Raw genomic sequence first — 15699 nt, 5'->3', positions numbered from 1 at the left:
CCCCCCCCCCCCCGCCCCCGCAGACGGCGCAGACGGTGCTGGCCGTGGTCGTGGTCTTCGGCGTGTCCTGGCTGCCGCACCACGTGGTGCACCTGTGGGCCGAGTTCGGCGTCTTCCCGCTGACGCCCGCCTCGTTCCTGCTGCGGGTGGCGGCGCACTGCCTGGCCTACAGCAACTCGTCGGTGAACCCCATCATCTACGCCTTCCTCTCCGACAACTTCCGCAAGGCCTACCGCCAGGTGTTCCGCTGCCACGCGCGCGGCGCCTCGCCCCCCGGCGGCGCGCGGGAGCCCCGGAGCCGCGCGGACACCCCGCCGTCCACCAACTGCACGCAGGTGTGAGCCGCGTCTGCGCATGCGCGGGGCGCGCTGCCTCCGCCCAGCTCCGCTTGGGCTGCAGAAGCCCCTCCACCCGCTAGGAAGTCCGCAGGTGTAGCGGAGCGTGTTTCTAAATTTTGTTTTCGTTTTAAATTCCATTGCGAAAAAGAGGAGATGCCGCATCGTTTTATACCTCTCAAGAAATGAGAGTTTAGTACAATTCCGAAGATATATTCAGTTCCTCATAGAATAAGGAGCAAGGACCAATAAATGGTCGGGGATATTTATGACCTACATTTTGAAGCACATTTATTGAAAGGGGTAATACTGTGAGCTCTGTGTTTTAGAATATGATCACGGACAGATGACGAAAATTTAACCTGAATTTTACTTTTGTGGCCGTTGACGTAGAGGCACATCTGCTAAACAGAAACGGCCTTCCTAAGCTGGTGGCACCGGCCCCATTTCCTCCCAGCCGGGAACTGTGAGCTGGCTTCTGCAGGTATGCTGAGCTCGTTTTTGATCAGTTTATTCCAGGAGGTCAATGGCATGCTGCAGCGGTGACTCTAGGGCGTGAGCCGCTGGCACTGCCCCATAACACCTATCCTGTGAACGCAAGGCTTTCACACTTGACCGGAAAAAACCCCCAGGGAAAGTGCCGAGTGCAACTATTCTAATTATAGTGGGAGCTGTGAATGAGTTTTTGAGAGTAAAAGTGGGCATTAAAATTACGTATATACTTGGCCAGTTAGCCACATCTTGCATGGAACCTACCCAAAAGAGAGAATTGGAAAAAAAGTCAGTGAGGAGGACACGTGTATCGCAATTTCTGTGGGGCCAAAGAACGGTCACGTGCGGCAGTGATCCTGGTATGTGAGGACACGTGCTGACCGTCTGGCTCAGACACGCCTGAAGGAGGCAAGTCCGGCGTACCTGCAGAAATCCTCTCTCGCACAAAAAACGCTTTTATCGTTAGTTTGTAATGCTGTTTAGTGTGCTTTTTCCCTCTGCACATGCTAATCTGGGGTTAAAGTCATCACTGCCTGAATTTCGAATGTAGTTTTCATGACGGTTTCATATTTATTCATGTTTACAGGGAGACAATGGTATGAAAAGATTAAATTATCCTATATTAGAAAATAATTTCCTGACTGCAAGACTTTCGTATGTTTTAGGAAGATACAAAAAGATTTTTGTATAATGTATGCCTGTGTCAGATCAGGACTCCATGTGAAATATCAAGTTTTAGGTCAAAAAAAGAAACAATGTAAGCCTTTGCATGCTGACTTCTGTAGCTCACTATTTTTACTAGTTACCTTCCTTCTGCAGACAGTGTTTACATCTGCACTGGTGTAAATAGCTCTGGGTAGACTAGAGAAAACTGTTAGGACAGGAAACTAAGAGCTTTCGTGTCTGGTGGTGGGCAAAGAAGTGTGTGTGCACGTGTGTGCGTGTGTGTGCGTGTGTGTGCGTGTGTGTGTCAACCAATATATGCGTGTGTGTCACAGGTGTGGCGTGTGCTATTCGTGTGTCCGCGGTGTGTCAGCACCTTGCGGAAGTGATATAGTATGGTGGTAATGTGTCAGCAGGTAAAGGCAGGCAAATGCGTGTGTGGTATGCGTGTGTCGTGTGTACTTGTAGTGTATTATGGTAATGTGCCATGGTATTGTTTTAAAGGACAGCACGTTCTTTGCACGGAACATTTTCTGCACTTTATTCGAATACAGCAGCAGCAGCTCTTTATCCAGACAGCGATGCCTCGTGTGCTTTGTGGAACTTGACGTGGCCGCTGCGACGCCAGGCCAGCTTCTGTGCTGCGAGCTGGCCAGCCGCACACACAGGGGCACCTCCTGGTGGCCTCAGGGCCCGCACGGACGAGGATGACGCCCCGCTCCGCGCTGCGCCCTCTCCTCCTCTGACTCCTATGCACGCAGATGGCACTAAACAACGCTGCTGTTTTCTGAGGCACTGGAAACGCGCCTTGCGTGCCACGTCCACCTGTGTCATCCCTTCCCCTCCTCCCCCAGGCTGCTGGTGTGACAGCAGCGAGAGGCAGCCCTAGAGTGAAACAATCTGCGAAACCCCACGTTTTTGGGGTGCGAATGCAAATCGCCTCATTTTACAGTTAGATGGGCTATCCTTCCTGCTCCCACACCGTTAAGTCAGAGTTCAGGTTGTTCGCCCTGTGGCGGGTTTTGACCCTGGTGGTGACCGTGTCCCAGCGTGAAGCTCCCGGGACGAGGAGTTCCAGAAGAACCAGCACCGGACTCGGGGCGCCCCCGCGTCGGGCGAGCCTGGCGGTGGCTGAGCTTGTCGCTTTCCCGTGACCGGGTCAGAAGCACCTTCCCATCCTCCAGGAAGTGAGGCGGGTCCCCAAACGCATCCGCACCTCCCAGTGGCCGGGCCAGGGAGAAAGACGGCGGGGCCTTGAAGCCAGGCTGCTGACAGGCCTGGTGGGCGACTCGGCGGGCTGCCAGGGCAGCCGGTGCCCCCGCTTTAGCCTCGAAGGCCCAGGGCAGCCGCCCCGCCTCGCATGGAATGACAGCAGAGCGGACGGATGGCAGCCGAGCCCCATGACTCATGCGGCCAACGCTTCCTGTGACTCAGCTCCAGGCTGTGACGTCGCAGGCGGCTGCATCTGCTCGGCGTCTCAGACGCACAGCGACGGCTCGTTAGTGATCCCGACGTGTTCGTTGAATCCCAAGGTCAGGTCCTGAGTGGGGGAGGGCGGCCTGTCTGAGGGCCCATCCTTCCTGCAGATGGCCTGAGCTTCCTGTAGGCTCTGAACGCTGCCGTGGACACCACGTCCCACCGAGAGAACGGTGTGGCGTCCAGCCTCAGTGCGTCCCCGCCAGAGGCGCTCGTCAAGCACGCCGGGCGCGCCAGGCAGGCAGGCGAAGTAGGTCAATCTGTCGATGTGGCCGCTTCCCCTGGAAACTGCTCACCTGACAGTTTTGTAACTTCTGGTCCCTCTGCTTGCGGACATCTCCCAGGTTTTCGATTTGTAAATGGCTCTTTAAGGGAATTATGTATTTTTTGGCCATAAAAGTGTAGTGTGTTAGGTTATTTGTCAAGTAGATGTTAGTGACTAATTTATTTAATGACTTGTTTGTTTAAAAAAACTATATATAGTAAGAGTGGGTGGCCTAAGATGCGGACAGCGACTTGTTGTCTTGGAAGAAAATGTACAAAATGGAAACATTATCCGATTTCAATTCATACTGTACTTTAACCATTTCTCTTCCAGCGGGGGACACTTGAGCCTGAAGAGCGGTTCGGGTGCTCAGAGCAGCTTTGCGTGTGCCCGTGTGTCCCCGTGTGTCCCCAGGCATCAGGCAGGGCGACACGTACACTGTGACGGGCCACATGTCCCAGACGGCACTGTTAGCACACAGGGCCTCCCGCTCACCCGCTGGCCAGCCGCCCGGGGCGCGTGCCCTCAGCCCTCATGACCTGTTCCCAGCTGCTGGGAGCCCGGCTCTGTCCTGGGCGCTGCCGTGGGGACAGGGGCAGGGTGGGGAGTGTGCTTGGGGACAGCGGCCGCTGGCCACAGTCCAACAGCTGCGTGCAGAGCCGCTCTCACAGTGAGAGATTTGGGGGGCACTTCTGGGGTGGGCCGCCTCGCCTTTTAGCCGGGGCACAGGTTCCCGGGTACCACCAGCTGTGCCATGTGGCTCCCAGTGTCAGCCAAGTAGTGCTGTTGGGGGGCGGCTCCTGCTCTTGGCGCGGGCGACCTTCCTGACCCACCAGGCGGCTCGATGCAGCCAGCCCTCCCAGGAGAGACGAGCGGGTCACGCGCTGTCCCTGTCCCTGGGCGGAGCTTCCTCATCGGTCACGAGTGAAGGTGCAGACCGGGCGGGGACTCCGGGGCGCAGACAGCCGCAGGCGACGGAGGCAGGAGCGTAATTCCCACAGGCGCCCTGCGTGTGGACGGCTGCTGCAGGCCCGCTAGACCGTGTCTCCATCCAGACACGGACCCGAGAAAGCAGGGGCCACGCGGTTTCAGGGGAGTCCCTCCTCTCATTAGAAGGAGAAAGCAGTGTAAACGTGTCGTTCTGGCTCACCTCGTCGGGGCGACCTGCCTTCGACCGTGGACGATGTCGCTTGAAGCCGAAAGCATGCTGTTTTCCTTCTAACGGGACGGCTGCCGTGCGGACGGGGCCAGCGGCAGACCCCGGTGACGACGCAGCCGGGTCAGGCGCCGGGGAGGCACTCGGCAGCGTCCTCGCGCATCCGCGTCCTGCTGGACAGCTCTTTCCCTTTCTCAAGGGTCATCTGCCTGAGCCGGACGCAGGGTCGCGGTGCAGGGTAGAAGGGCCAGCGGCACGGGCGTCACTTCTGTCGGTGGGGTGCTCGTGGAAACGCTGTCTTCCCCACTCTCACGGGTGCAAGGAGGACCCAGACGGGTGAACGAGCCTCACGCCGACCGCGCCTTCGGGTGACCTGCAGAGAGGAGGCCCTGAGGCTCTGCGCTCACCTTGGAGCAGGTTCTCAACGTCACCAGGAGCCCGGCGTCACCCGAAGCCGGTTGAAACGTGGGCTGCCAACTGGGGAGATCCCAGGCGTGGGCCCCAGGTCTGCGTCTCTGACAAGCTTTTCCGTGATGTCAGTGACGTCGCTGCTGTGGCCCCGGGACCGCAGGTGAGAGCTGCTGCCGGGCTGACCTGGCCCGGGGTGGAGCCCAGGTGTTTTGAAGCGCTCCAGAGTTGAGACGCGCTCACACCCGGGTGGCCCTTTGCCAGGCTGGCCCTCTCTGGTCCTGGGAAGAAAATGTGCTCCTGTGAGACCCAGGTCATTCAGCTTTCTATGGTTTACATCGATCAGATTCATAAAATATCTGTTCGACTATTGCAATACCCTAGCGACAGAAAAGTGTGCATTTTCCAGAGGGCGAAGGAGTTTGGTAACTTACGTGCAGGGATTTAGAGATGATCATACACTGTCGCTCCAAAAAAATAAAATGAGTTGGTGGAAAAGGGCACCTGTACGTTCACTTCGCTCTCCCAAAATGTAGAGGGGTAAATATAATATTTACAGTTGTCACACGTGAATTTTTGAACTCCATGTTTAAATTAATTGTGTGCATGTCCTCCTGTGTGGCTGCTAACTTTTTTCTATGTTATTATCTCTAAGAGATAAATGTAGCTTGCTCTGTGTTTAAGGATGTTCAATTAAATATCTCCTGATCACATAGTAGTACCGATAAGGAAGATGATCTCAGAGCATCGTGCTTTTATTTTACTAGTGTGATTGCTGAGACATCGCTGTGTAACTAACGCTGAGTGTGGGGTCTTCTTATGCCAGATGCTGTCGCAGCCGTTCTCTGAGGTTTGTTTCTCTGAAGTTTGTCTCATCATCTACAAAATTAGCATGGATACCAGTGAACTTGCAAAGCCAAAAATTAAGAGGTGACATGAATCCACTTAGCAGCAAATGTAGCCCTGAATCGCCCTGCCTCTGTGTTCTGCATGAAATCTAGCTGGGATTTGTGTTTTGGACCAATTGTCTTGCATCGAAAATAAAATGTGTTCCTCCATGTGTTCTTCTTTACGACTATGCTGTTTTCAAACCCAGCGCAACCGCGCCATTCCGCGAGGCATCCCCACCACGCCGTGGGGAGTAGGAGGAATCACGGTGGGAGGCGGACAACAGTCTTGCAAATGTTTCCCTCTCTCCCTCCTCCCCTCCATCTCCTTCTCTTTCTTCTTCCTATTTGTCTTTCCCACTTTCTCTGTTTTTAAAGAGTACGTGTCTACGGTCTTTGTAAAAACGACACAAAATTACTACAAGAAATTATCAAGGAACATTCACCCCAAATTTTATTATAAAAAAATAACCATCTGTCCTTCTAGAGACCTCTCCAATGAACATAAATAAGAACAAAGGATGGAATGAAGGGACGAAAGCAGAAAACGGAATGAAGCTTAGTGGGGACAATTGCTAAACTCTAAAGCGTGGATTGTCATCGGTTAAAAACAAAGATTGTAAAAGGTTGAAACTTCAGTCATGATGTTTAAAGGATAAACACGTTCCAGCTTTAGACAGTGTCTATTTTTCTGTCTCATGAAAGTCTCTTTTTAAAAAATCCTAATTCTATATTTAAATTTGTACATTGCTTACCGATAGGCTTTTTCCTCTACTTTTATGAGTTTTTTTTAATTTGGATTCATCTCGGCAAGTCATATTTCATTTCCCCAAAGTTCTCAAAGGTACCTTATTCCTGTGTTTTTATTGCGTGTTTGAGGAGATTCATTTGTTGCTTTTATATCTGAGAAACGATATCAAATATGAAACCACTTTATTGCACTTTATTTTTATTACATGTCTCCAGGCCCTGCTCAGAATTTTAGATTATTGGGAAGAAGTCTGAAGGTGCAGGAATTTTCCCATTTTAGGTAACTAGCTGCCCTCCCCCTCAAAAAAAAAACAAAAAACAAAAAACAAACCAAACCCACTTGCTTTTCACGATCACCGATGCCCGGTATTTTCACCAGGGTGGGCTTATCCATCTCTATGCTTCAGTATTCTTCGCAAATTGAATTAGGATTTCACAAAAGTAAAAGAGATATTCGTGATTGTGGCCCAGTGATTGCCAGCTATTTGGAGTTTAAGCCTTCTTTTAAAAACGTAATTACCAGAGTTTCGTCCTTTTAGGATATGTTAAAGAGAATGTACAATGGAAAAAAGACTGATCTCTCTCATGAATATAGACATAAAAATAGAAACTCCCTCAATGAAATATTGGCAAACAACATCCAGCGAAGTTTAAAAGACTTATGCATCAGTAGGTTTTACGACCAGTAGGGTTTATTTGAGAAATGCAAGCCTGGATCAACATGGAAAAAATCAATCAAATGGAATCTGCCATATTAACAAGCTAGTAGAAGAAAATTACAGACAGGGTCACAATTGACATAGAAGAAGCATTTGACAAAACCCAATGCCCATCATGATTAAACGCTCTCAGCGAACTGGGAATAGGGGAGAACCTCCTCAGTCTGTTAGCATCTACGAGGAGCCCTACGGCCGACGTCACCCCTTAGATCAGGAACGAGGCAAGAAGGTCCGCTCTTATTCGGCATAGTAGGGGCGTCGCCACTCTCACAGAGCGAGAAAAAGGAAGAGAAGACGTAAGGTCGGAAAGGATCGAACTGTGTTTGCAGCCGATAGAATGATCTACGTAGAAAAATCCCAAGGAATCCACAAAAAACTGCATGAACGAATAATTTCACGGAATCCAGGGTCAATACACAAAATACAAAATGAAAAAAACGCGACGGTGAATCAGTTACACATTGAAATGGCTCATATTTTGTCAGTCACAGAGTAGTCTCTACGCTGTAAAACCAGGAATCCACAGGGGGAGACACACGTGGAGCCCTTAAGTTTACAGACGATGTCATTTCGAACTTACCTGGATCGCTGAAGAAACTGCAGAGACTCCCTGCATCAAATCGTGGGCCTCGTTTGCACCCCTAAAACGACGGTCTCGGCCGTGGGCTTCGGAACGCCAGACCTGGGTCTCGAGGTTCATTTGTTTTTCATGTTTCCGTTGCAGTTGCTTATCATGATCATAATTTTGAGAGACGCCAGGATAAAATCTATTTTGAGCCCAATAAAGTGTTTTGATATTTTTTCCTCTGTAGTAAACCCTCAAATCTATGATGCCACGGAAGGTTGAATAATACCTTAATTCTCCCTTCCACTTTCCGTCATGTTTATTACATTGCTTAGCGAGGGGAAGTTTTCCATATTTTTTGGCATATATGTACAAATGCGAGACAATTTTCCCCATGTAGATGAAAGATTTTGGTCCATAGGAGCTGTCATCCATTGTCGAGATACTTTAAAAAAACATGAACATTACCGTAAAGATGCTGTATAGTATAAATAACATTAGTAAGTCATTTATGCTTCTTCTAGGTGAAAAACACTTTAAAAATTAATAGACTTGGTATTTAAAAAAATTACACCTTCAATAAAAGCCATTTAAAATGCACATTCTCATATCGTTTTTCTTAGGTATAAGTACTATTCAATGACATAGTGAAATATTATTTAAAAACGGAAAAAGAATTCCGGTGCTAGTGTTATCTTGTGAATGCTCAGGCATGGGAATATAAGGAGTCAAACAGCGGGCGGCAAGGCGCCTCGCCCGTTCCGTTTTTCTGGCGTGGCTCCTTAGTGTCCCTCTTGAGAGCATCTGCTGGGAGCTCTTTTGATCAGTTGTCGTCTGTCTCAGCCCATTCAGGCCACTAAAACAGGACACCGTGGACTTAGGGCCCACAAACAACAAATTCATTTCCAACAGTCTGGAGCCTGGAGGTCTGAGACAAGGCGCTGGCAAATTCGGTGTGTGCTGAGAGGAGGCCTCCCGTCTTCCCGTGTCCTCACGTGGAGGGGGTCTCCTTTATGAGGATGCTCGTCCCATTCATAAGATCGTCATGTGCAGTGTGGTTTTTTCTAGGCATTGAGCTCTCCGAGGCGTGTATTACTAGGTTTTAAAGTCCTCATCTTGAAAACTTTAATCGTTATGAAGTACTCACTGTCTCTCTCGCTGCTACATGAGATGCGTTCTGAGCATGTTTGATCTGTTGGGGACAACTATGGGAGGAGGAAATGCTCGCAGACACCTGAAACCAAGCTATTAATACATATAAATGCCACTCAGCGTCTGGATGTGTATTAGAGTGTCTCATCTAGATGTAATTTCTGAGAAGTGTCTCTTCAGAAATTACATCATTCAGAGAAGCGAGGTATGGAACACTGGGAGACGAAAGATTCATACTCTTAAGATACATTATCTGAATAATTGCAAAACTGAAGAATGTATTAGATGGTTTATACACAATGCATAATGTACCCTGATTTCTCTCTTTTCCTAGGCAGAAAGTGTTTCATAGGAATGAGTTCGTGGAGATTCTACGACCTTAGTGAGTCATAGTTTGTGGTCCGAGGCAGACTTCCTGGAATTCCTTTTCGAAATTCCTTTATCATGTAGTCAATTAATAAACATCGTTCGAACAGCATTTGTGTGCAGTTGACCATGTTAAGCATTGCCAGGTATAAACCTTTACGGGCCCAAGTAGGAGCACAGAAATTTATAGTATTGACGGACATCAGGAGAGCGAGCGACAGTCACACGGTCACAGTCGGGGACTGCGACACCCATTGCCGCCGACGGACAGGTCATCCGGACAGAAAATCAGCGAGGGGCAATGGCCGCAGATGACATGCTGGGCCAGATAGATTCCACGGGTGTTTTTTAGAGCATTTCACCCCAAAGCAGCAGAATATACATTCTTTTCAAGCATATGGCACATTTTCCAGTACAGAATGAAAAGATGTTCAATGTCACCAACCATCAGGGGAATGCAAATTAAAACAGTGACGTTTCACTTCACACCTGTCAGATTGGCCATCACCGATGTATTAACAAAAACGAGCGCCGGCAAGGACGGGGGGAGAAGGGAGCCCTCGTGCACGGCTGGGGGGGCTGCCGACGCGCGCGGCCGCCATGGGAAACCGTCCGGAGGGTCCCCGAAAAATTAATCATAGGACTACCTCATGACCCAGCAATCCCTCTGCCGGCTATTTAACTAAAGAAGTCCAAAAACACTAATTAAAAAGATGCTGCGCCCCTGTGTTCACTGCAGCACTATATACAGTAGCTAAGACACGGAAGCAGACGATTGGATAAAGGGGGTGTGGTGCACACGCACCATGGAATATGCTCAGCCATCACAACTGAAATCTTACTGTTCGCAACAACGTGGATGGACCCACAGGGTGTTATCCTAAGCTAAATAAGTCAGAGAAGAACAAATACCAGATGAGCTCACCTCTCCATGGAACCTAAAGAACAAACAAAACAGGATCAGACTCACAGACACAGCGAACGCACTGATGGTCACCAGATGGGGGTGCGGTCAGGGGGATGGGTGACAAAGGGGACGAGATCAAGAGGCACCATCGGTGGTCACGAATCAGTCACGGGAACGTGGAGCACAGCACGGGGAATACAGTCGATTACATGGTAATAACCATGTGCGGGCGGGGACCAGCCCCATCAGCGTCTAACCACGACGCCGTGCACCTGAAACTAATATCAAGCAATACTGAATGTCAACCATGAATGAAAAATTAAAAAATAAAATAGGAAAGGAACGCGGAGAAAGGCGGCGGGCGGGGCCCCAGGCCAGTGATCCGCAGGAGGGGGCTGCACAGCGCCGGAGCCGCACGTTCTCGCTGCAGCAGCCCCCAAAGGAAACGCTGGCCGGCTGCACATCAGCGGGACTGAGAGCCAGGGCACCGCGCGGCCTCGCTCTGCCTGGGTGGACGCGCGAGTGCACCTGCCATCGTGGGCGGAGCCGCGAACTGGTGCATTGTTCTGGGAAGGTGTCTACAGAATTGCCCAGACTCGGTGACAGGCACGTCCTTTGCTTCGATGGCTGCACTGCCAAAAACATGTCTTAAGGAAATGATGCACGATGCAGATGATAATTTACGCGTGAAGATTTTTATTCCAGTGATGTTAATTACACTGAATAATTGCAAACAAAGAGCAAATAGTAGGGACTAGTTGAATACTTTCTGAGAAATCCTTGCTGAGAAATATGTCTAGCCAGTGAAAAAAAAAATTTTTTTTTAAAAAAGAAATACTTGTGAAAAAAATAAGTTCAAAAAGAAAAAAAGTCACTTATATAGTATGATTCATTTACGTGTAAACAAACACGCATTTTAAAAGGACCGAGGGGAAAGGCGGAAGCGTTAGGAATCGCTATCTCTGGGCTGTGGGGCTCTGGACGACTTATAGTTGTTTACACATTTTCTCCGTGAGTACACATAAGGCTTATTTTAAAAACTGCATGTATCTCTAAGTCGCACAGGCTTCACATCTCACCCTCCTCCCAGCAGTCATTGCCTTCACGGTGACGGCCAGCATTCTGCAGGTGCCGAGGGCGACGGGTGTGGCATTCGGGCTCCGGCCCATGACTGCAGACCAGGCACTCATTTATAGAAGCTGTTTTAATTCTTTCTCTTTTGAAACACTTTGGGAGTGACCGGAAGGTTGCCTGGGAAAGCTCCAACGTCTCCTGAAGACCTGAAGCTGTGAGACCAATGTCACTTTCAGTAGAGTGTCTGTCCCTGCCCCATGCACACTGCCATCAAGGGCCCCACTGCTGACCACCTTCGACTGTCCAGGTTCTGTATCCTACGTGTTATTGGACAGGCCGGCCAGAGGCGAGCACTGAGTACGCGCTCGGCCCAGGTGAGCTTGCGGCCCAGGGCGCGCTGGGGACCGTGTCGGACCTCTTCCCAGCCCCTCCGGACGTGACAGTCCCTGGCTTTTGCTTTAAGAAATTTAGGTTAGCCTATCGCTTACCCTATTACCCACCACTTCAGGCAGCCACGAAATCAATCGTCTGCCTCTAGTTGTTGGCGATTACATTGTGTTTTTATTTTAAACTTTATTTTTCAGTGTAGTTTTAGGTTTACAATTGAATTGAGGGGAAGGGACAGAGATCTCCCGTGACCCCCTGTGTCCACATGCATGCCTCCCCGCTGTCAGAGGGCACGCTGGTGACAACGGATGGACCTACACGGACGTGTCATCGTCACCGAAAGCCCACGGTCAGCGCTAAGGTTCGTTCTTTGTGTTGTACGTTCTGCGGGTTTGGACAAACGTCTGGTGACGCACATCTATCGTTATCTAATTGTGATTGACAGATGCCCCCGGGAAAAGGTTGTTTGCACTGGATGAGTTCTGAGTCACGTCATACAAAGACGGCTTTGTAAGCGGCATTTTCAGGGAGACACCGGACCACAGAAGGACGGTTCTTTGTCATTCGAGGCTTTAAAGCATCGCCTTCCTCTCCTGTCCTATCCAGCGCTGCAGGCGTCCCCCAGATTGCCGGCTGTTTGTTTTCAAGGCCACCTCCGGGCCCGAGGTCGGGGGAGGGGAAGAGGGAAGTTACAATGCCATAAAGCTCGCTGTTTTGCTGAGATTCAGCTATTTTTCTGGAGTAAATGCACCCCAGTTTTCTGTAAGGCTCCGGTTAATTTCCAGAATTCTGAGAAGGTCGATTCTGACTATTTTTGCCACTTTTATTTTTATGGAGGAGAGTGTTTTCCAGAGATCCTTACTCCCTCATTTTCTCCGATGGCACCTCCGTTAGTGCTCATTTTGTAAGTCTGCTTAGAGCCCACACAGGCCAGGGCCAAATGGCGTCCGTCCCAGGCTGGGGAAAGCTGGGGACAGATGTGATGCGGAGTCGGCTTGTTCTTCCGAGACAGAGGCGACGAGGGCCCCCGCGGTGCCTGTCGCGATGCCCCCGGGATGCCTTCTCCCCGGGCACGCACGCGCTGGGACGTCCTGCGGGGTCCGGGTCTGAGGTCTAACTCCCGTCTCTCCGAGGTCTGTCACACCAGCTGGCCTTCCTGGCTCCCTTGTCCTAGGTCTAGAGATTTAGTAAGTTAAGGGCTGTGGAAATTTTGTTTAGCAAGAAGGCGAAAATCAATATTTTTTTCTCCTAGAAGAAGAGACTTGTCTGTTTTGGAGACTGTGCTTTTCTAACCATGTCTTTTCCTACAGTCTCTGTGTTTTTTGATTAAAAAAAAAAAAGTGTTATTTAAGGCTTTAAAAATATTTTTTTTAACATGATCATCTGCATCTAGAATTTCACTTAGTACCACTAATTGTCCATTTGAACAGCTTCTGCTCGATCAAGATCTATTACGACTTACTTTTTGGAGGTAATAATTACTGCATATTTCTTCATCTAAATACTAAAAGTGTGAGTATTTAGGCATGAGACATTTACTTGATTTTCCAAAAGGGACAGATTGGTTTTGATCCAGTGAAACTTCTCCCCATTCTCTGGGGTCAATATCATCCATTTTAGAGACGATTACTCATGATTAAGGATTTAATATATGCTCCTGTCGGTCTGTTGGCAGAATTACCTCGACGCACCAGGGAGTGTGAAATGCCATGGCACCGAAAAGTATATAATGTTCCTTGAGGTTTAGCACTGTTTAAATACTTCCTGTTCTCTTGCACAAGTATTTTTTTTTTTTTTTACGAATTTATTAGGTAGAAATACATCCCATCTTTAAAATTATATTTTACATTCTTATTTCTTTTTTGCTGTTTGTTGTACAACTTCGATGCTCTCCCTAGATTTTGCTTTTAAAGCAGCGTGACCATTATTATGTAAACAGCAGAGCTCTGGCTGAGTGAACGCGTCCCGTCCTCTCGGAGTGTCACCCACGCTCGCCCTCCCATCGTCACTTCTAAGGTGACACACTCTTTCCTTGTTTGGCAAAAGCACCACGTCCACGTCGCTTGTCGTCTTTGCCGGGATCTGCTGTGTCTCCTGGGGACACTTTAGTAAAGAGGATGCTAAGTGCATCACGGGACACTGTCCCATCGGTCACCTGGCTGAATCAAAATGGAGACCAAGGCAATAAATAAAAAAGACTAAAAATTTTTCCTCCTATAAGTCATCAAGAACAACGGACGTTTGTAACAAAAATCACTTATTTTAGAAGTTATAGCACGAGATTTACGCTTGTCTAATAAATTAAGTTAATCAACAAAACACTTATTTATCTTTTAAACTAATTATTGACATTATTTCTTCCCTTGAGGACCTAGCGCTTCAAAACTTAGCACCTTGTGCATAATACACGATGAAGAAATATTATCAGCCTTTATGTTCGTGGCGATAGGACAGCTTCTGAAAACATTTTGCGTTATGATCTATTTTATAAACTCTAAAAACTTACTCCTTTGCAGGCAGAGCTGCAGCCTGAGAAATGAATGGTTCGTGATTTACAAGTCCAACTTACACATGGCCATTTAAAATACTTTACTTATTCTCATTTTGTTTCTTTGTGAGCCAGCTTAGCTAGACAGGAGTCTCATGGAGGGTTGGATTTACAGCAGATACGGGAACTTCGGGAGGTCGTGTTTTCCCCTTTTAGATGGTGCTAAGAATTTTATTCCTGTCAATGGGGCAATGACGAGAGGTGTGATAAGATTAAGAATTCGTTGATCTACAACTCAGGTCTGCTAACTCACTTTCTTTTCTCTGCGTTGGCCAGAGGTCAGTCGATCATAACAAGCGTTTTCGGGCTGTGTTGGTTTCCTGTGGCTGCTGACACCGTAAGCTGGGGGCTGAAACAGCCCACGCTTATTCCCTCGCGGCTCTGGAAGCCGAGAGCCCACAGTCGGAGGGCTGGAGGGCGTGACCTTCGGGAGGGTCCCCCGCCTCTTCCGGAGTCAGCGGTTCCAGTTGCTCCCTGGCCTGCGGCCACCTCGTCCTCACCTCTGCCTCTGTCTTCGCGTGTTTTCTCCTCTTCTTCATCTGTGTCCCTTCTAAGGACCCTGGTCATTGGATTTCAGATCCACCCACATAGCCCCAGACGATCGCACCTTGAGGTCCTTAATCATATCAGCAGAGAAGCCTTTTCCAATCACCGCGGCCACAGGAAGTCAGGGCGCGAGCGTATCTCTTCTTTTCTCTTTTTCTTTTCTTTTTATAAATTCACTTTATTGTTTGTTTCAAGTATACAGGAGATTGGTTAGACATTTACGTAGCTTATGAACCATCCCCCCCATTGCTCGCTCTCCCCTCCTCCTCGCCGTGACGGCGATGCCGACTGCGCTCCCCACGCCGTGCTCCCCATACGAGCACATCTTTCTAACTCACTCCACCACCCATCGCTCAACCCACCGCACGGATCAGCCCCCCGAACGCCCTCAAAGCCCAAAACCACGGTCCTAAGGGAAAGGCATCCAGGAGAGGGGTGTGGTCATTACGTCAACAACCAGCTCCTCAAATCACCACCTGCAGGTCAGGCCACCGTGAAGGGCAGAGAAGCAGGGTATTAAAAGTTGCCACTCAGAGCTAATCAGGTTTCAATCTCTCCTACCCAAGCAACGTGTCCTTTTGTAATATGTTCGAGTTTCTTAGATTTAGCTCTTCACTGAAAATGTAACGAATCTGCGTAGTAACTGCTGACCGATCGACTAAGGATGCCTCCAACTAAGACTTATCAAAAGGAACGGTGAGCCGCAGCAGTGGCAGAGAGACGGGCTGGCCGTTCGGGGTGCTCCGGGTCTTTGTGCAGTGGTCATAAAGCAGACAGCATAGATTCCCTAGACAATATTGATGAGCAGGACGGTCATCAGGCCTTTTCCCTGGACGGTGCGCTTCTGTGCGTGTGAGCACGCGGTGGGGACAGGGGCACAGTGCTCTCCCGTCCGTGCTGTCTGTGCGGATCCGTGCGGATCTCTTTAAAAAGAAAGGGCCACTTTCCCCCTCTTACAGGCATCCTATGTTTAAAAATTTCCCTAAATATGCCGATTCAATTT

At 49.2% G+C, this 15699-nt stretch overlaps 1 protein-coding gene across 1 annotated transcript in view; it reads left to right on the top strand.

Annotated features, from left to right (window-relative positions):
* The window catches only part of GALR1 (galanin receptor 1), a 7418-nt gene extending 7077 nt beyond the window's left edge, over positions 1 to 341 (top strand). Inside the window, exon 3 of the mRNA XM_039838400.1 lies at positions 24 to 341. Coding sequence (XP_039694334.1) covers positions 24 to 341 — 318 coding nt within the window. The remainder of the gene's footprint in view (positions 1 to 23) is intronic.
* Positions 342 to 15699: the final 15358 nt, after the last annotated feature.

The sequence above is a fragment of the Pteropus medius genome, unplaced genomic scaffold (genome assembly GCF_902729225.1).
Source record: "Pteropus medius unplaced genomic scaffold, Ma_sr-lr_union100, whole genome shotgun sequence".
Lineage (NCBI taxonomy): Eukaryota > Metazoa > Chordata > Mammalia > Chiroptera > Pteropodidae > Pteropus > Pteropus medius.
The sequence above is the reverse complement of the archived record's forward strand: the minus strand, read 5'-3'. Positions and strand labels throughout refer to the sequence as shown.